At 40.2% G+C, this 21,086-nt stretch overlaps 2 protein-coding genes across 3 annotated transcripts; both read right to left on the bottom strand.

The window, feature by feature from the left end:
* Positions 1-163: 163 nt before the first annotated feature.
* Positions 164-6,702, bottom strand: lrrc8db (leucine rich repeat containing 8 VRAC subunit Db). 2 transcript variants are annotated; one of them, XM_085447766.1, is made up of 2 exons: positions 5,497-6,702; positions 164-4,400 (listed from the first exon to the last, which is right to left on the bottom strand). In XM_085447766.1, the coding sequence occupies exon 2, from the start codon at positions 4,396-4,398 to the stop codon at positions 1,843-1,845; it is 2,556 nt and encodes an 851-aa protein (XP_085303892.1). In that variant the 5' UTR covers positions 4,399-4,400; positions 5,497-6,702; the 3' UTR covers positions 164-1,842. The 2 variants fall into 2 exon arrangements, with proteins under 2 accessions (XP_085303892.1, XP_085303891.1); XM_085447765.1 differs by lacking the exon at positions 5,497-6,702 and adding an exon at positions 4,533-5,469.
* Positions 6,703-6,777: 75 nt separating this feature from the next.
* Positions 6,778-18,153, bottom strand: lrrc8c (leucine rich repeat containing 8 VRAC subunit C). Its single transcript, XM_085447767.1, has 3 exons — positions 18,006-18,153; positions 14,217-14,359; positions 6,778-9,761 (listed from the first exon to the last, which is right to left on the bottom strand). The coding sequence occupies exons 2-3, from the start codon at positions 14,352-14,354 to the stop codon at positions 7,515-7,517; spliced, it is 2,385 nt and encodes a 794-aa protein (XP_085303893.1). The 5' UTR covers positions 14,355-14,359; positions 18,006-18,153; the 3' UTR covers positions 6,778-7,514.
* Between the last annotated feature and the right edge of the window lie 2,933 nt (positions 18,154-21,086).

Raw genomic sequence — 21,086 nt, 5'->3', positions numbered from 1 at the left:
CTGGTAAAACAACATGTCAGCAGTTTTCTTACTGGTGGATGAGGAGAAAAACCTGTTCTGGCTAAGCAAAGAACAAACAAACAAAAAGAACAGTGAGATATGAGACATCAAGGCTTTCACAACACAAATATACAGAATAATTTCACATTTTTGTGCATAAAAGTATTGCAGTGCAATTTTATTATAATTTCTAGCATTTCATAATAGCAATAATAACTGTATAGCATTCCTTTATTATGTAACATAGCGCATTTTAGAAACAGGTTTACAAAGTGCTGTGCAGAAAAACACAGAAAACACAATGTAAGTACACAAAAAATACATGAGAAATATACTGATCAGAACAGTACAACATAACTAGACATAACAGTTAAAGTAAAAACAATAATTAAACAAAGCATCTTTGTGATTTGGCTGAAAGGAATATGGTGTCTATTGATTAAAAAAGAAAAAAAAAGATTAAAGACTGAAGCAGTAGCAAAAGAGGTTAATGGAAATTTCAACATATAGGTGTACATCTTCAAAATGCACGATAAGCCTAAAGAAGGTGGAATACGCTTAATGAGAATATACAGTTAATTGTGGTTTATTGGTTAGTGGTAGTACATGAGGAGGGTGAATAACAGTGAAGGTAAAGACTCAGCTTGTTGTGCATGAGAAGTGAGGTTCCTGACACTAACAGTTTTGAAATGTTTATAATAACAATATAGATGAAGTTGAGATTTTTAAAGGATTCAAATCACATCCTCATTTACAGTCTCCATGATAGATTTGGTTTTGTAGTTTTAAGCACATCTCTGTAATTGTAACTGAAATGCATTGAAAAAAATCCAAAAAGCGATGCCACTTCCCATACACGGCACCCTGTTATCGCTCGTACAGATTCGATTTGAAAGTAGAGATAAAGTGCTTGATAAAAACAGTAAAACCAGTGAGCTCTGTTTATTATCCAGGAAAATGACAACATTGCTTCTGGAAAGAGATGCTTCTGTTAACTTTAAGTATTAAATATAAAATGTTTGTTAAAAGGGAAAACAGCAAAAACAACAGAAAATAAATAAGGCACACACAAAAACAAAGAAACTAACGTTATCTGATTAAAGTGCTGCCATTTTTGAGAAATAATACTTTTTTTGTGAGAGTTACATGAAAAGATTGATAGAACGTATTCATGCTAAATATAGAGCTACAGTTAGCTGAGCTCAACATTAAAGATTAAAAATACAGAGAAACCACTTTATTTTGTTCAACAAACAAGCTGAATACTGTATGCTACTTATTTAACTTTAAATATGCATGGATTTAATTTCATGGTCAGTTCACAGATTGTAGCGGTTTCCCCATTTTTCCAATCTTTTTGCTAAGCTACGCTAAGCTAATCATCTCCAGGTTGCAGCTTTATACTTCATTGTCAGATCTGGCTGGAGATACATGCAGGCATCAATCCTTTTAATCTCACTCTTTACACAAAATACTCATAATAAAGTTAATCTTAAAAAAACTAACAAATTAAGTCACAGCAGTAAAAGGGGTACACTTTCAATAATATATTTTTTCCCATTAATCTACTATAGATGTTTGTGAATACTATGATTAAGAAGTATAAGGTGTTTGAGGTGCTGCTATGCATTTACAGTAACTAAAAATAAAAGGAAAGGGGAAAAAATCAAGACAAGACACAAGCCATGACATTTCCAGTGGTACCAACCCTGTATTTGCTATGTTTACTGTGTATAACCCTAAAAGCCCAACATGTGCACTAGCTGTTTTCTAGCACTAATGCACTTAAAAAACAAAGACTTGAGAGAAAATGGCCAACATTTGATGTCATATAGGATGTAACTACCGTCCATCACTTAAACATTTACATCCATTAGCAAAAGAAACACTGGTTTCCTGATTGATGCTCTCTTTTACTTCAATTGGAAGTGAGTCAAAGAGATGATCCTCCACAATCAGGCAGCTCCTGCGAAGGAGGGAACACTGACCGAGCTGAGCTGGGAGACGCTCCAGACAGTTTCCCTTCAATTCCAGATGTGTGAGCTGAGAAAGTTGGCCAATTTTCTCTGGAACAGAGGAGATACAGTTGTGGCCAAAGCATAAAGTCCTTAGTTTGGTGCATTTGAACAGTTGCTTGGGAAGTGCCTCGACTTTGTTACCGGTAATGGCAAAGTATAGGAGGTTCTGGAGAAAGCCCACCTCTGGTGGGATTACCACTATAGAATTATGGCTAACATCGAGGTGCCGCAACTTGAGAAGTGTGAATAATGGTGAAGGCAGAGATTCCAGCTTGTTGTGTGAGAGATAGAGCGACTCCAGGTTTTTAACATGGCTGATTGACAGTGGAATAGTGATGATCTTATTGTGCCAAAGTTTGAGACACGTTAGTCTTTTCAGGTGCTGAAAGCTGATGACCTCTTCAATGGTGCGAATGTTGTTGGATTTGAGATCAAGTTCCTGAAGGTTGTTCAAACTGAAGATGGCGTGAGGGATTCGTTCCAGTTCACAGTTATGCAGTTCCAGTTCTGCAAGGTTCATCATTTTCTTCAAACTGTTCAGCACTAAGAGCTTTGTACCATCATTATGAATAACCAACTTTAACAGATGTGGTGACAGATCGGTTATGTTTGTAGGGATCTTTGTCAGGTTGCTTTTGAGGTGCAGAATCTTTAGGTGCCTGAGATCTCGCAGAGACTCAAGTCCAATCAGTTTGTTGTTTTCGGAGTTCAGGTTACCCACCAAATAGAGTTCCCTTAAATTTTTCAACATGTATACCCAGCTAGGAATCTCTGCAACATCTGTGAATTTGACATGAAGGCATCGGAGGTGATCACGAAGGAAAATGAAAGCTGTCTGCTCAACTTTGGCAGGACAGTGGTAGAAGTGCAGGTCCTGAAGGTTTATCATTTGTGAGATCTTCGCTGTTATTTTGGCTTCTGGGATTAATTCTAGTTTCAGAATTTCCAAGTCAGTGAGATCAAACACAGCATCCGGAACTCCAGATAGCATGAAAAGATGAAGTTCCAACTTATCTTGAGGATTGCGCGTCACATGCTGGCGTAACTTGTCAAAGGTCCATTCATGGTTCAGGCTGATTTCGCGAAGTTTATTCTCACTCACCTCAGAGAGAAAAACCCCAAAACGCTTTGAATACAGCTGGTCGTATTGATCAACCATGTGGAGGAGGAATGCAAAGTCATTTTTAACATCAGGAATGTCACTGAAGCTGCTCTCCTCTCTGACCTTTTCAAAGGAATACTCTTTGAGTGGTCGCCGAAAAAGCCAGAACAGTGTGTATATGCAGATCACGCCATAAACGCATATGAGAGCAATATAACTAACAAGGAGCTTGTTTAACATAAATGCCATGTTATGTGTACAATGGAACTTGGTATATCCAGTCAAATGCTTTATTTCAGGCTCACACACATGGTCAAAATCTATATAAGCAACAAACGTCATTGTGTAGCACAGGATCAGAATAAATTTCACAGTTTTGATAACTGTCTGTATGGCATAGAGTCTATAAATCAAATCACTGTCTTCCACATGAGCACGGAATTTCCGAACTTTCTCAAACAGGGCCTTCGCTTGCTCGCCATCTTTCTTGTCCAGTATAGTCATGGAGGGAATTTCACTCACAAGCTTTTCAGCAGAAAAGGTAACCCCAGATTTAGTCAGCACCGGAGCGGACTGGTTCGGACTTCCCTCCTCGCTACTTGTGGACAGATGTTTCAGGAGAGAGGAGGCCCTGGCCAGCCTCTGCTTGTTCTCTGACGAATCCTCGCACGCAGTCTCAGACAGAGCTTTGGTAGTCCAAGGTGATTCAAAACACTTTCCCAGTATGGAAACAAAATGTTCTACTTTTGAGCTTGTTTTGGGGTATTTGAACCAGAAGTTGCTACTGACCATCAACACAATAGTGTGAATTAGGGCAAGGTATGGGAAATATTTTGAATACCAAGGTAGGGCGACATGGTAGCACATCTGGTTGACAAAAACATACTGCTGAAAATCCAGCTTGGTCCTGACGCCTGTAGGATAGGGCTGTCCGATGGTAGCTGGCTGTGTGAAGTGAATGGTAGGCGTGACGCTATCGGGAGGCCTTTTAGCCATGAGAGGAGCAGCTTGCTCCCCAATGGCACTCTCTTTGTTCCAAAAGCCATTGGTTGGCTCTGGTGCTTCAGGTTCCAAGAAACCCCCGGACCGCTCTGGAGTTTGCTCCAGAATGGGAAGACAAACCACTTGGTCCTTAGTTAACTGCATCGTTCCAGAAAATATGGCCAACATCAACATGACAATACCAAGATAATCCATGAAGACATCCCACCATGGCTTCAGTATTCTGTAAGTTGGCTGGATGTCATTCAGGGAGGCTACTTCTGTGAGCGTGAACATTCCTGCAACAGAAAACAACTTTAGTAAGAAAATGTGCATAGAATTATATAACAGTTGATGTTTTTGTACTGAATTGTTTTCACATAATGTCTCGGTCCATAATAAACCCACACATGAAGGAGTCTTAGATGTACCTTGTAAGCTGTTTACAGATATCCTCATCCCAATGGTACTCTGTAAAAGCGTTCCCTGACTTAAAGAATTAAAGAAATTGGGGAGGTGACATGTTGTAGATGTCACGCTGTAATGGACAATTGCAATTTAACTGGTCCAAGTGCAACCTTCTAACCGTTAATCCTGCCTTTTGTTCACTTACATTAAATTGACTCCACTGCAATCACATTTATTCTCGTAAAGCTGGATCCATTAGGGGTTTAGTGAAAAAATGCACAGCTAGTATCCCTGTCTCAAATTTCAGCTACAGCTACATTTCTCAGGAACATTTAGAGCAGACTCAGAGAAGACAGCCTCTTGGGATTGTAGCTTTAGAGAGGAGCCAACACTTGAACTGACACATGATCTGAGATGTCAGTGTGCAAAACAAACGGTGCTGTCTGCAGAGCAGCTGTAAATCCTAAGCATCTATTGCGTCTCTTTTCTGTGCCTGGTTTTCTCTGCACTTTACTCCGTGACACTGTCATAGTGGCTCTAGAGAGGCTCAACATGCTGAATACTGTTTGAGCACTGAAAACACGTGATACACAAACAGCTGCTTCGGTGTTGCTATTTAAAGAAAAAAAAAACTAAATATAATCGTTTACCCCTACGAATAAATCTGTTGTGGTTAAAGCATGAAGGTCACTGTTTTCCATGGGGCTGCAGAGCAGGCTGAGACCGGCTCCAGCAGCAAGACGCATCCATGCACTCAAAACAAGGGGTGGGGGATGTACGTGACGCCTTTAAACGCAGCACAAAAAATCTTCGGCTGCAGAAAATCACCTTCACATTAAAACAGTACACTCCGTGCAGGTTTAATTCTCTGTCCAGCTCCACTAAATTTTATAACACCATACAGCCTGCTAACGTTATTGAGCCAACGCACTGCGGCTACATTTAAAGACCTTAGATGATTTACACTCAAAACAGCCGCATACTCACCTTCAGGGAGTCTGATCCGGTTTTGCGGATGCCAGCAGTACCGAACAACGCCTCTTCTCACTTGCCATGTTTCCCTGATGAGATGAATCCGTCCATTCTTCGCACTAGTTCAACCGTGGGCCTGCCGGCAGAGCTGTAAGCAGCTTATCTGACTACCCCTACTCGGCTTCAGATGGTACGGTCCTCTGCCCCTGACTGGGCGAAACAGCCCGGCACGGCAGCACCAGCTGCTGGAGGTGAACACCGTTTGTTTGATATGCTCGTTCACCGGGGCCGGACCACCTCAGGACTTTGCACCAGGTCCGCGAAACTGTGCATTTTTTATGCGCAGGTGAAATCTTCCCTAATATTGCGCATGTTTTCTGTTCCACATCAGGACCTGATACGACGGCACAGAGCGTTTTGAAGCCCTTGTTTCAATTGACAGCAAGTGCAGGATGACCCACTGAAGTTAGGGACCGTGGCAAAAGTGCAAATGCCACATTTAAAACTGGTTTACCAGAAAAGTGCAAGAAAACACTCAATTTTCTGATTGTCAGCCTTCACTTTCAAACGGGAACATGCGAGCCCTTTTTTATTACACCTTTTAATTAATAAAAAAATCTTTACTGACAGCTGCAACCAAGCCCCCTTTGTTTACAAAGGCACATTGCATTCACCAAAAGGAAAAAACATGTGACCACATCTTGTAATTACAGCTTACAATTTATGGGTAGAAGATTTCATGGGCTTGTAATTACTAAATACCATGTGATAACTGTGAGATAAGATTTCTTTCATTTTCCTTTTTTTGTAGATGCAAAGCATTTTCATAATTGCTGAATCAAATAACATTACTTTAAAAAATCTTACTGAGCTTGGATGTTTTTCCGAGATAACCATCGAAATTATTTTGTAGACACTTCATACCAAATACATATTTTTTTTATCCGAGGCCCTGTGCAATTTCAATAATAATCTTCTTTACAGTTATTAATCCTCAACAGCCAGCAGGTGATGCTTCATCCAACAACACAGTTGAATACAGGACATTGTCCTTTGTGCTGTTTCCTCTTTTAGACGCTTTAGATTTTGCATCACTGGTCAGTAAACCAATAAAATCAAAACTGTATTGCATTTTATTTGCAATATTCTGACATTTAAAAATTCCAAATGACATTTTTTTAAAAACTCAAATTTTATTGGTCAATGACATAAAAATACTGTTCATGAAAATGCATATTTCTTACGCTGCATATTTTTTGCTCACACTTAGAGACAAAGACAAAGACTAGTGTGACATCATCCTTCAGGCTTTTAATGCACTTTAAAATGACAGCTTCCTACAATAGAGAACTGTTTAATTCTAGTTTCATTCTAAGTTTCTAGATTCTATGTATATTCCATAAGAACTTTCCTCTTTTCCTGTGATCCATGTGAAGTAACAGTCTCTTAGATCTAAATATATACAGTACAGCCTAAGGCTACTGGCCTACACATAAATGTGTGGTCATGAATGTGAAGATTTACATTCAGTCATGACGCAGTGACTGGAAATAGGCTTTGCAGAAAGGCTTTAACAATATGGGAAATAAGCTTCTTCCTTCTCCACAGATAAAAGAGAAAAATCAATATCACTTTATGTATATAAAGCTAGAGGCAGCAGAGAGTTATTTTATCAGAGACTTCAGGGAGAAAGAGCTGACCTGGCTGTATCAGTGACTACTGATTAATAGACAGATGTGAGACTAAAATAAAACTTTTCTTAAAACTTTTAGAAAGAAAAGGAACACTTTCTCATAACGCGGAACTCTCTCTTTAAGATTGAGTAGTGGCCGTATAAAGTGTCCCTGCAGCAGCCACACTCAATGTGACAATAGATGAATATGTCATTTTCCTTCAGTTAATAAAACAAAAGAACAAAAAGATATCTCTAGCATGTTTATAATGCTTAAATATAACAATGACTTCATATTAAACAAATGCTCTGAATTGATAGACAGAACAAACAGCAGGCACTACGGCTACAGTAAGGCATCTCACTCAGCCTTCATTTGATCCCTGACATCTGAAGGCAGAGTTTCAAACAGTGTCTCCTCAACTATAAGGCCACTGCGCTTCAAAGCGCGACAGAAAGCAAGCTCCTGTGGCAGGAACTCAAAGTGGTTGCCTTTGAGCTCCAGGTAGGTCAGAAGAGCTAGATAGGATATTTTTGGCGAGAGTTTGGACAGCGAGTTCTTGCCAAGCTTTAGCGTTTTCAGCTTTTTGCAAAAGAACAGTTCATCTGGTAGATTTTCAATTTTGTTGCAAGAGACAGAAAGGTACTGCAGGCTCTGAAGAACTCCGATTTCTGGAGGAATGAAACGGATGTCATTGTTGGATAGGTCCAGGTAGCGCAGCTTGTTGCACAAGAACAGGTGTGAGGGCAATATCTCAATCTTGTTGTGGCTGAAGTAGAGGTGCTCTAAGCTGCCGAGTTTTTTGATATGCTCTGGGATGTACATGATGCTGTTGTACCAGAGTTTGAGGCAAGTGAGCTTCCGCAGATGCTGGAAGCTGACAATTTCCTCTATCGAACGAAGGTTATTCTCTTTCAGGTCAAGCTTTTGCAGACTTGTTAGGCTAAAGACTGCATGCGGAATGCGCTCCAGATCACAGCGTACTAGCTCCAGCTCTATTAGATTGGTCATCTTTTTCAGGTTGTTGAGCATTACTAGCTTAGTGCCATCGTTGTGTAAATAGAGTTGCTGCAGATGGCTGGAAACATCCACAATCGACTGGGGTATCTTGGTTAAGCTGCTCTTAAGGGAGAGTATTTTGAGACACTTCATTTCCCGCAGAGACTCAAGAACTATATTCTTGGAGGCATCAGAGCTGAGGGACCCAGTAAGATAGAGCTCCTCTAAATTTCGCAGGCCATACATCCAGTTTGGAAGTTCTCTGTTGTCATCGAACTTCACACGAAGCACTTTCAGGTTCTCTTTGAGGAAGGACGTAGCAGTTGTGTGCAACTTTAAAGAGCACTGGTAAAGAGACAGCTCCTGAAGATCTTGCAGCTGTGAGATTGAGGCAGGGATGGTGACATTGTTGATTAGTTCCAGCTTGAGTGACTGCAGCTCTGTCAGTTCAAAGACAGTGTCGGGTAAACCAGAGAACATGAACAGCTGTAGTTCAAGTTTGTTGTTGGAGTTGGTCTGGAGTCTCTGACGCAGTTTCTCTGCAGTCCACTCATGGTTGAGACTGAGCTGTTTCAGTTTGTTCTCACTGACTTCGGAGAGAAAAACTGCAAATCGTTTGGAATACAGTGGGTCATACTGATCAATCATGTGAAGCATGAAAGCAAAGTCATTCTTGACATCTGGGATGTCACTGATGCCCGTTTCCTGTCGCACATACTCGAATGAGTATTCTTTCAGTGAGCGGTAAAACAGCCAGTAGGAGGTGTAGAGGCTTGTTAATCCATAGACAGACACCAAGAACAGGTAACAGCAAGACAACTTAGAAAAGAGATGAGCCATGGTGTGATTGCATTCAAAGACTTTGTAGCCTGTCATGTTCTGGATCTCCTCGATACCGTTGCAACGTACTGTGTTATTTACGTTATTTACTAGAGCGCTGTTATAAGCAATGATCACAAGGAATTTAAACACCTTGAATACAGTCTGGCAAACATACATGAGGTAAAGGATATCTCCTTCCTCAACATGCAAACGGAACTTCTTCACCTTTTCGAACAGAGCTTTAGCTTGTTCACCCTCCTTTTTATCAAGAACACTTGCTGATGGCTGGTCAACAACAATCTTTTCGGCAATAGAACGCAGGGACTGCGTCTTCTCGAGGCTGCCTTCCCCCGGAGACATAGGAATGTTAGACCTAGAAGCGGTGCCCTTTTTATGATCCTGTTCTTCTGGATTTTCTCCAGACACTTCCGACAAAGCTCGTGTGGTCCAGGGAGAGTCGAAGCACTTGCCAAGCATAGAGATAAAATGCTCTATTTTAGAGCTTGAGCCAGGGAATTTGAACCAGAAGTTGCTACACACCATGAAAACTAAAGTGTGCATGAGCACCAAATAGGGAAAGTATTTGGCATACCAATGCAAGGCATTCTCATAGCACATTTGGTTGATGAAACTGTACTGTTGAAGATCTAGATTGGTCTTCAGGCCTGTTGGTACAGTTGAGGTGTTGGACTGCAGATGTAATGGTGACTTCAACCCTACTTCACTGCTGTTGTCTGAAGGCAATGATATTCTCTGAGGAAGGCATATAATTTTATCGTGCATTACCTAAAATGAAATAAAAAAAAAATATATATATATATTAGAAAGAAGAAATGCATAATAAGGCTCAGTCAGACACAGAAATTAGTGTTTTTCAGATTTCATGCAATGAAGGGTCCACAGTTAAGCTTTTGTTAACTTAAAGGTGAGCCTTTGAAGGAACTACCAATGAAAGCAAAGGACACTGCTGATTGACGTGTGATAAATACCATTAGAACACTAGAATGTCCCCTAGCAATCAACCGTCAGGTACAATCAATGAGCAACAAGCCTTTGTGGCTTAAAGTGCTAAATTGTTTCTCAGTTACGTTTCAAGGGTAATTTGCTTTCCCGAAAATAATTCACAAGAACATTTATAATGAGCACATTTTGACATTTATATCCTTGCAGGTTTCAGCAAACCAGCCATAGGGCCAAAACTGGTAACCCCGGAAACGGAGGATTAATCATAGGGTGGCTACAGTTGTCAAACTGCCTATTGGGTCTGTTGTAACCTAAACCATGATCTTTTATAACCTATGCAAACCTAAACTCGGTAGTTTTAATGGCTGAGCAAGAAAACATTTCTCAAGAGTTAAAATATTTTATGCAAGAAATAAAATAGTGGTGCCAACCCTCGACTCAAGGACATATGATCCTAAGACAGCATCATATGTTTGTCCTGAAGCAAGTATTACAGTATTTTTTTTGCAGGGAATATGTGTTGAATTAGAACATGCACTGCCTCAACCCAGGAGACATTACGCAATTAAGTAGTTTAGAGCATAATGGTCACTGTGATTGCTTTCCAGATCTGATAAGCCTTCAGTATCATAGATCTTTTCCTCAAACTGAATGTCCCATATCACGTGAAATAACAAAATGCTACCCTGCATCTTCCATGTTTTGCTGGCTGTTACTGGTCTGAATGTTCGCATGGATAAACACTGCTTCTCCAGAAAAAGAGAAGCAAAGTCTTTATGGCATTTCCCATCTTTGATTAGACAGGAATCGATGTCTGATCAAAACACCACACTCACTCCATTAGCTTGAATAACACCAAACCCTCCCCCGCATCCTCTGATGTCTCCTTCCTCAACGAGCTCAACAACTTTTATGCTCGTTTTGAGCGAGGGAACCCCACAACCACAACCAAAGCAGACATGACGCCAGACCACCAACCTATGACTCTCTCCCCCACCGATGTAGGAGCGGTGCTGAGCAGGATCAATGTCCACAAGGCTGCAGGCCCTGATGGCATCCCCGGGCGTGTTCTCAGAGCGTGTTCTGGGGAGCTTGCAGGAGTGCTCACAGACATATTCAATCTGTCCTTGGCCCACGCTGTGGTACCGGCCTGCTTCAAATCCACCTCCATCGTCCCGATACCCAAAAACTCCAACCCATCTTGCCTCAATGATTACCGCCCAGTAGCACTCACCCCCATCATCACTAAGTGCTTAGAGCGACTGGTCCTAGCACACTTCAAATCCTGTCTCCCCCCCACCCTGGACCCCCACCAATTCGCATACCGCCGGAACAGGAGCACAGAGGATGCAGTCTCCATCGCAATGCACTCTGTCCTCTCACACCTGGACAACAACAACACCTACGCCAGAATGCTGTTTATAGACTTCAGTTCAGCATTCAATACAATCCACCCCTCACAACTCATCAGGAAACTGACAGACCTGGGCATCAGTTCCCTCATCTGCAAATGGTTACTGGACTTCCTGACCAACCGCCCCCAACATGTCCGGCTGGATAACCGCTGCTCATCTACCATCACAATGAACACCGGTGTACCACAAGGCTGTGTGATGAGCCCTTTCCTCTACTCCCTCTTCACCCACGACTGCAGACCTGCTGATGGTTCCAACACCATCATTAAGTTTGCAGATGACACCACGGTGATTGGCCTCATCAGTGACAACGATGAGGCCGCCTACAGGGAGGAGGTGGATCGTCTGGCTGAGTGGTGCGACAGAAACAACCTGCTGCTTAACACCGAGAAGACCAAGGAGCTCATCGTGGACTACAGGAGGAATGCTGACCCACATCCACCCATCCACATTAAGGGGACGGCTGTGGAGCGTGTGAGCAGCTTCAAGTTCCTGGGAGTCCACATCTCCGAGGATCTCACCTGGACGACCAACTGCTCCAAGCTGGTCAAGAAGGCTCACCAGCGCCTCTTCTTCTTGAGGACTCTGAGGAAGAACCACCTGTCCTCAGACATCCTGGTGAACTTCTATCGCTGCACCATCGAGAGCATCCTGACCAACTGTATAACAGTCTGGTACGGGAACTGCTCTGCCTCGGACCGGAAGGCGTTGCAGAGGGTCGTGAAAACTGCCCAGCGCATCACCGGAGCACCACTTCCTGCCATAAAAGACATCTACAGGAAGCGGTGTCTGAAAAGGGCTGGGAAAATCATCAAAGACCCCAGTCACCCATCACATGGACTCTTCACCCTCCTGCCCTCTGGGAGGCGCCACAGGAGCCTCCGGACTAAGACCACCAGGTACCGGAACAGCTTCTTCCCCACAGCTGTCAGACTCCTGAACTCTGCCTCCTGACATCTGACCCACGTTAAACTCATGGACTGAACATACACACACCCACAATGGACAACTGTACCCTCAAACACAATAATAACATGGACTGAACCACCACTCACAACCACTAGCACTTTATATAGCCTCTGTAGAAACTATCTACACCCTCACTTATCTTAACTGCACTACTGTATAGTTCTGTGTAAATAATCATTCTGTACATTCGATAATCTTTAATCCTACAACTGTTTACAACTTGCATAGTTCCCATTTCTGTATAGCTGTATATCCCAGATTCTGTAAAGTTATTTATTTCATATTCTGTATAGTTTTTCATATTTATATCCTGTTCATATCCTGTACATAGCTTGTACTCACTACAGCCTGTACATACTTATAGTTATAGAATATTCACAACATACTTCATACCGTGTACATTATAACATACCATAATAGACCCATTTCTGTAATATACTCACATATCTATATTATTGCTAATATATATTGTAATATATCTATATCACTAAAGCACTTCTGGATGGATGCAAACTGCATTTCGTTGCCCTGTACCTGTGCATGTGCAATGACAATAAAGTTGAATTCTATTCTATTCTATTCTATAAGGAGGTCAAAACGAGTCAGTATTGACTGCTAAAGGTTGAACTATTTGTTAAAAATCAGACACATTTGCACTGTAAGGAGAGCCCTCTTCTGACTGCACCTGTAACACAGATACAAAAAATCCAGTACATCCCAGATACACTGCTGTTTTGATTTCTGTTTTTCTACCATTTAGCCTTGCTACTTTGTGCATTTTCACTAAGAGAGAGCCGTGCATGGATTTCAGTAAGCCACAAAAAGTTACCACATTATTACAGTGCATATAAAGCATTCTCTCATTAACTTTACTTGGGTGCTCTACGTAACCTGATTGCATGTAAACACACTGAGCGCTATCCACCAAATGGCATCAGTAAAAAACAAATGCCTTAGGCGTTTACTTGTAATGTAAATAATGAAAAACAGCTGCTTGACTAAGAGATGCTAATGACAGGAAATGGGGCTCAGAAGAGGAGATGTTATGTGGACTCTGTTTACCTGTTTAAAACTCAGATTCTCGACCCATTTTAGTGAGAAGTGAGGACATAAAATTAATCACTATAGTAAGCAATGCAGTTGCGCTGCAGATATCACAGACAGCAATGCAAAGTCAAGTCAGTGAAAGTCTCTGAAGACTGACTGATTGATCTGCAGAATTTTAAAAACTCAAACTATACAGTAAGTGACGAGATTTCTGTGTCAGGCAGCGTAATACGTTTACATAACTGACTTATAAACTAAACTTGGCTACAAAAAGAATTGTTCACTCAATTTACAACCAATCAGATCACGTCCAAACACTGTAATGGTGAGAATGGGAAACAATGGCAGCTTCCAGCCTGATAAATTTCCTGTTAACATTTTTCTTAAACTGTTTTGGTATCATTTCCAGGATTTACACTAAAGAGTTGTTCAACATTAAAAAAAAAGTCCCTATTTCACACAGAGAGTGAAGTCAAGTAGCGCCTCAGGAGTTAGGAGTCTTCTGTTTACTAAAAGTGGCTGGGCGGTTAAAGTTTCCACTGGTACACTCCTGATGGGCTGAATGCCTCCCTTGCTTTACACAGGCTGGGTTGTAAAAGCACATAATTAGTGCTTTTTTGAGCTGGTTCCAAAGCAGAAAGCAAAGCAGTAATGTTGCCATCTGGGAGAGTATAGACTTTCTCTGAGTCTAATTATTGTTAAATTTAATGAGAAAACTGTAGAAAAACTTCTCTTATCACATAAACAGAATGTTTGAATCCAAACTTGTGGGTTACTGTGTATTAGCTACACTTCCATTAGTCTCTTTCTTCAAGTAAATACATCACGGTGAGTCAGTCTTACTGACCTGAAGAGTACATCCAAAGACGCCAATCATGAGCATCATTACAGACAGATAGTCAGTGAACACATCCCACCACGGCTTCAGGACTCTGAACGCTGTCTGCTGTTCAGAAAACTGCCGGAATTCCATCACAGGAATCATGGTGCCTGTTACAAAACAATGGAAAAGAACACCACATAACTCTTAGAGAGTACAATTGGGAAATGTATTAGCCTCAGAGAGAACAATGACATTATTAAATTCACAGGGGATTCCTTTTTAAAGCCACTCACCACCAGTGACTTTTATGATGCATCTTACATCCCTTTTGTTGTTGTTGTTTGAACACTGTCACATCTTTAATGTTTGGCTAACCATTTTAATTTGGCTTTTGAGTATTCTGCTTTTTGCTTATCAGTCAAAGCAGTTACTTTCCTTTCAAAGCTGCCAAAAATGTTCATTTCTTAGGTTCCATTAAAGCTCCCAAACATTTTTACCAAATATCAAGCCATTTTTCCATTGTTTTCTTTTTAGCCTTGAAATATCAAAGCTTTCAACAATATTCCAGGACCAAGCCCACAGGCCTGGGCATTCATGTCATCATAAAGTAGGGTGGAGAAACTGTTAAAGGACACAATATGTGGACTGCAGCCCAACGTTGTGGGGTAATCAAGGCAATCTACAAACTTGGTCCACATCAAGGGACTGAAACATTAAATGTCAAGGATTTGTGGTAACATAACTGGGTGTGGAGGCTTCCTTCAAAGTCATTATACTTTGACTAACATTTCAATTAACAATGTTAACACTTCACATTAGCTTAATACAAAAATACTGAAGTAAAATTACCAATTTAAACAATCTGCATTCACTAAAAGAAGATTAACCACTAAATAAAAGTATCTGGATATAGATGAGTTTCTTTTGTGCTTCCAGTGTTAACTATTGGCCATACCGGTATGGTATTGGTCCAGAATTTCACAATCAAAACCCTGTATTTTCCTACTTCCCACAATCCAGATAGACTAGTTTTGAACCCTGAACTTTCTCTCTTTGCCCAAACCTCATCTCAAGTGGAACTCTGACATTGTGCAAATGCCCATCTCAAATGTAATTTATTAAGAGCCATTCTATACATTGGACTATAAACATTACTCATTCTGACAAGTGTTTAGACATGAATTTCACAGTCCAAAAGCCCACTGGTTTTGCAGAGTCGGTTCACACCTGGCAACACGATGACTAACAAAACTGATCATAACCAATCACAGCACTTAGCTTGTATACACAACAGCAAGTTGTTGGAGCTATTAATCTCTTTACAGGCTATTTAAAGATTAATTTTGTTAAAACCAGTAGCATGAAAAAGAGCAGTCCCTCACACTGTCATTATGTGGTCACCTTCTTTAAAGTACTGCAGCTGCAGGATCCTGTTTCCAGTGTCTGTCTGGCAGTAGCTTGGTTACACTGTCATTTAAACTGAAGAGGCATGTGACAAACACTCTCCACACTGATTTCTGTAGTAAAACATTCCAGTGTGAACTATATAGTACATAGCATGTCTCTACAACCGGAAAATGACTGAACGATCTAAATAGTCGTCAGATTATAAAGTGCAACATTTGATCATATGCAGCTCCACAGTGGTAAATAGCTACGGTCAATAAAACCTTGTCTTGCATTATTAATAAGTTTAGCCGTAAGGTATTCTTGAACATGTTGCTAAAAGACTGAAGCTTTTAGAGACGTCATGTTTTTCATAGTTCAATTAAGTTTTTTCACCTGGAGTGCCTTTATCGATTCTTCCATTTCACAATCATAACAACAGGAAGGAGTGAGAGAAGCTCTTCAGGAGATGTTTATACGAAACCGTGGCAGGCTTTAAAGGGTCGGTTAGGTCACACAGCAAAAATTATCTTTTCTCACTTAGCTCCAAATAACAATGCAAATAAGTGTAAGTTTCAGTGTTTTGAGATATCCATCTCAATGGAATTTTGTTTATTGCATTTTTTTTTATTTGTCTTTAAAGAATTCTAGCAGCTACATTTTTAACTCTGGTTTGGCCACATTTCTACTCATAAAGAAGTTTATGATGTTGACAATTTAATCGATGCTAAATTTACTCAAGTACTGCATGTAAGTAGCTTCTAGAGTCAGCGTAATATGAAACTGTCATTTATACTATGTCGCTATTTGTGGAGGAGTTTTAGAATTCCTGTTTCAGATCCATGGCGTTCTGGCTGGACTGCAAACTGGTAGAAGACTGATTCCATCTTATTGCTGTTTTATTGCCATCTTGCCACAATAAAGTCACTTTGAAGACTGCAACTTATTAAATTTCTGTTTACGTGTAAGGACTCTGGTTCCGGGATACTGAACAAGCTGAAGTCATCCTACTAACAAATGTATAATCCAGCAAACAGAGTGTTAGAATAGTCTAATGTGCTTGATACGAATGCACGGACAACTTTCTCAGAGTCAGTTTGAGATAAGAAACTTCTGATCTATATTTTTAAAGTGATAGAAAGCAGTTCTAGTGACTGTCAAAACTAAGACCATTCACCAAAACAGATTCCTGACTTGCTCGCTGTATTTCAGAGCAAGGGATGATAAATATGAACACATTTTCTGTCTGACTTTTTTGGACCACCAGCAAATATTACCGTCTGGTCTGTGTTCAGTTCTAAAAAGTTTCGAGACATCCAACAATTAATGTCATCGGTTCAGCTCATTAATTTGTGAAGAGAGGTTAGATCATCAAAGTAAACCATGTACAACTGTGTATCATCTGTGTAAGTATGATAGAATATATTAGGATTCTTTATGAAAGCACCAACTGGGAGTATGTAAAAGTTAAAGAGTTATCGACCAAGAACAGACCCCTGATGGACCTGCATGTGTGTGTGCAGAAACACAATGACATCATTCCCCGCAAACAACAAACTGAATGTGTGTAAAACCAGCAGCACATCCCTAATTTTATAATATGAATTTCAGGGATGAATTTCACTGCTGTCCTAAAAGAAAAAGTTTGGCCTAAACAAATGTATTTACAAGTAAATTCAACTCAGCTGATAACAAGTAATTTGATGATCATTTGAAAACATGTAATTTGATGTAACTAATTTCTTAATAAATTATTTTACATAAGCACTGAATTTTATGGTGTTTTGGGTTTGTTTTTTTTCTAGACCCTGAGGGCCTCCATAGTTTAATGGGGTGGGGGGAGGGTTGAACGGGCTTCTGTGAAGCCTACACTGTGTTAGGTAAAGGAAAAATACTGTCTTGGTACTGGATGAGTCAGCCATTGAATTGAACTGACCAGGCCATATCCTTGTCCCTTCCTGACAGGAAACTTGTCTGAATCCCAGATATCCAAAAACAGACATGTTTGGAACACACCCAGCCACAGGCATACAACAAGTCCTGTCTCATTAAGGACATGGGGGGAAAAAAACCCGCCCGCACTGCGGGACTGGATTTCTCTTTTCTAAGGAGCTACTTTCAAGTCTTTAGACTTTAATGTAAAACGGAAGCGCCGGGAAAACCTTAAAACGTTTTTAGTGGAGATTCAGTGGTGCTCTCTTACAGCGGTGATGTCCACTTTCCTGTAGGCAGATTGCTCTGTAGCATATTCAGACCCTATTTATATAACCGGGACGTAAAGTAACGGTAATCGGGATAACTTGTAATTTGAGAGGCGCTCCGCCGAATATAACTGCGTTATTGTAGCTCCGCTGCGCGTTTGGACAGTGAAAATCCGTCTATCGCGTCGGTTCAACATCACTGACAGTGTTAACGGTAAATATTTACCTTCTCTGAGATGCGAGCTGGACTCGAAGATCTGAGTTGTCGGGTTTCAAGCGATGAAGTCTCCGATCATGATGTGCGTGGCCGCCTTTTCTCCTCTGCCTCTGACCGCCAACCTTCCTAGATCCTCTGCCAGAGCATGCAGGCATGTATACTGTGAGCCACAGGGGCGTGGACATCTCAGGAAACCCCAGCAGATGTTTGTAATGCATGGAAACTGCAGCTGGCTGCTAGTATTGATGACAATAGTACTAACATTAAGGCTTATTAAAAATGTATGCATTTATTTGACTTTCAATACAGCTGAAAAGTAAAATTCCTTTATTAAAACTCATCAGTATACTCTCAGAGTATCGGTCTCAAACAGTCAAGTTTTTTTTTCTTTACTCAACTGATTTGATCAGTCTTTTGTTGGATGTTTGTTACATTGCAGATCACAATTAAACAAAGTGTGTTTACAGCAACAACATTAAACTGTTCACGCAAGAGCAAATATGCCAAATTTAATTGATCAAAAATGAGATATGTTTTAACACGGGCCTTTCTAATGAATGCATGGTAAGTATGTAAGTAACATAATATAAGGACTGGCAGTAAAGTTTTTTTTTTTAAACTCCATAAAGTATTAAATGAAAGGTGCTCAGTATGCAAAAAAAAAAAAAAAAAAAAAAATCCTTAAAGATGCAAAAACTTTACTTTATGATTCTGCTTTATTTCCATCTGAAATGTAAGTATAGCAACAAAACTGAGGCGACAGTACAAATACATCAAATCCATCCCCCCCAACTGATGAGAAAATGTTGAACGTTTAAATTAACCTTGTTGCACTAAAATCAAGCTGAACAGCAGCAGCAGTTTCATCATTTGCCTTGAGATTCACTTTAAAAGTGCAGTCTCATATTGATTCTTTTATTTTTTTTGTTTGAGAGGTTCTTTGTAGGACATCAGATCAGGAACCAAATTGCTATTCATGCCGTAGGCTAAAAGGGACGGTAGACTTAAAGTGAGAGGAGTTAAAACAGCTCTTTTCAGGCACAGGGTGAACTGAGGAACTCTGAGTCATGCAGCCGTGTAACAGCCCGCGGTTGCTTTACTCTGTTGCCCTTGAATAATTTAACAGTATTTTTATGCTAACTAATACGTGCAGGCCCATGCTCCTGACTGGTGCTTGCATATGCCCATCATCCTGCCTTCCTCACCTGTCTGCTCCTTATGAATTATACCTGCTGCCAGTTTCATTGGTCTGGTGCCTGGTAACATGCTGTTAATCAGGGCAGCTGTGATTTAAAATAAAAAGTCTGACCCATGCCTTTGTTGTTTACTGTTTTATTCCACTGCACTGCACCGCCTCCACCACCTCCCTACAAAATTCAAATAAAGTACTTAACTCTAACCCTTTTCATTCTGTTATTTAAAGTCACTCCTCCTCCCCTCCTCCCAGTGAGCTGAGGTCGTAACAAGAGGACTCCAAGAACAAAAACATGAATTTGAGGAAATGAGCACAACGGATCCCCATTATGTAAAAGCAGTGTAAAAATGAACCAGTTTGCCTTTGAAAAGCAATTAAGCAAAACACAGATTAGTGAAAGTATTTAAAAGTTCTGTAGCTTCCACCACTGAATTCCACTTTAGGAATTAGAGACTCTTTGTGCTATACTTCTGTTATCTTGCAGGAAAGCTTTTAAGTTGTTTTGAACACTGTTAGCTTTTGTGGCTGTTGCAGACATCAACTAACAAGTATTACAAATACTGCCTCTGTTTCCTGCTGCACAGACTGATAGTGCAGTTCGAGTGAGCTGTTACTATAATGTAAAATATTAGAGTGCCATTAAGACATCGCCTCGTACTTCCCACTGCCATCAATTTTAGTCCAGCAGCACTTCCACTGCATCTTGTAGAGAACTTAAAGAGCAGATGCTACCCGATACCATCTTCTTGAAGGCTAATCTATTCACTTAGTGAATCACTTTGCAGCTTCCAAACCAGTATACACCAGTAATATTTTAATTGTTTTGTATTTTCAAGCACATACTCTTCTCAGTTTAGGTCCAGTTAATGCAGTGTAAAACAATTGGCATGATCTATGAGATAGATCATTTATCACGAGGGAATACATAGCTCAGAATAGTTTTAATTTTCATTACTTGAGGTGTTTTGTGTAGTTTATATCAGTGAGAGTACTGTTTTCATATCCACATAACCAATATGACGCTTTTTCATCATCCACTGTGAAATGTTGGTTTCTCTAAAGTGCTTGGCCTTCTTCCAGTCCTTGTGTATTGACACTAATGCTTTAGGACCTCTATAGATCTTTTTTGACAGGAGCTTTTATGGTTGGAACTTTCTGTTCTTTATTTTATAAAATTACATCTGTGATGAAGTTTCTTTTCTCTCTTTCTCTGGGAACAAAGCTTGATATAGTGATGTTGTGATGGTGTCCTAACATTTGATTTGTTTTTCAGCTCTATGCAGTGTCCCCTTAGAAACATTCAGTGTAGCCATGATTTAAAGTCGAGAAAGCCCCTCTTTGGTTAGAATAACATTACGACTTTTATCACTTTGACTTATTTCTGGTGCCACCTTTCCCACTCTCCCACTGCTACTTAACAAGAATTGCTATGTTGGAAACTTGAAGCACAGCCATATTTGGGTGAACAAAGGCTGCAAGTTTATTTACCTGACGATTTGATCTAATCCACGTCCACATTTCATCTGAAAGCTGTTTCCATGGAAGCATACAGCTCAGACAACCTTACCCTTGTACAAAGGAGTTTGGTTGCTAAATAAAAAATATTGCAAATTTGGAATTTATTTAAATCTGGGAAAAAAAGTTACTACATTTTTAATGAGGTCATTTAGCATATTTAGTTCTACACAAACTTTTTGTATTTTGAAATTTGAATTGGCAGAATTTATTCAAAATGCAATGAAGGAATAAAAAAATGGAAATATATTTGCACATCTTTCTTTTGATAATTTGGTTATGTATTCCTGATTAAATGTAATCCATTTGAAGACAACTCAGTCTATGGGTTTATTAGGAAAGAAATAGTTGGAAATAAATCCATGAAAATCAGTGGGGTT

Source organism: Copadichromis virginalis, linkage group LG23 (genome assembly GCF_057382275.1).
Source record: "Copadichromis virginalis isolate Kocher_CV1m ecotype Utaka linkage group LG23, C_Virginalis_male_GT1.1, whole genome shotgun sequence".
NCBI classification, from domain to species: domain Eukaryota; kingdom Metazoa; phylum Chordata; class Actinopteri; order Cichliformes; family Cichlidae; genus Copadichromis; species Copadichromis virginalis.
This window is presented reverse-complemented; position numbering and strand designations above follow the sequence as displayed.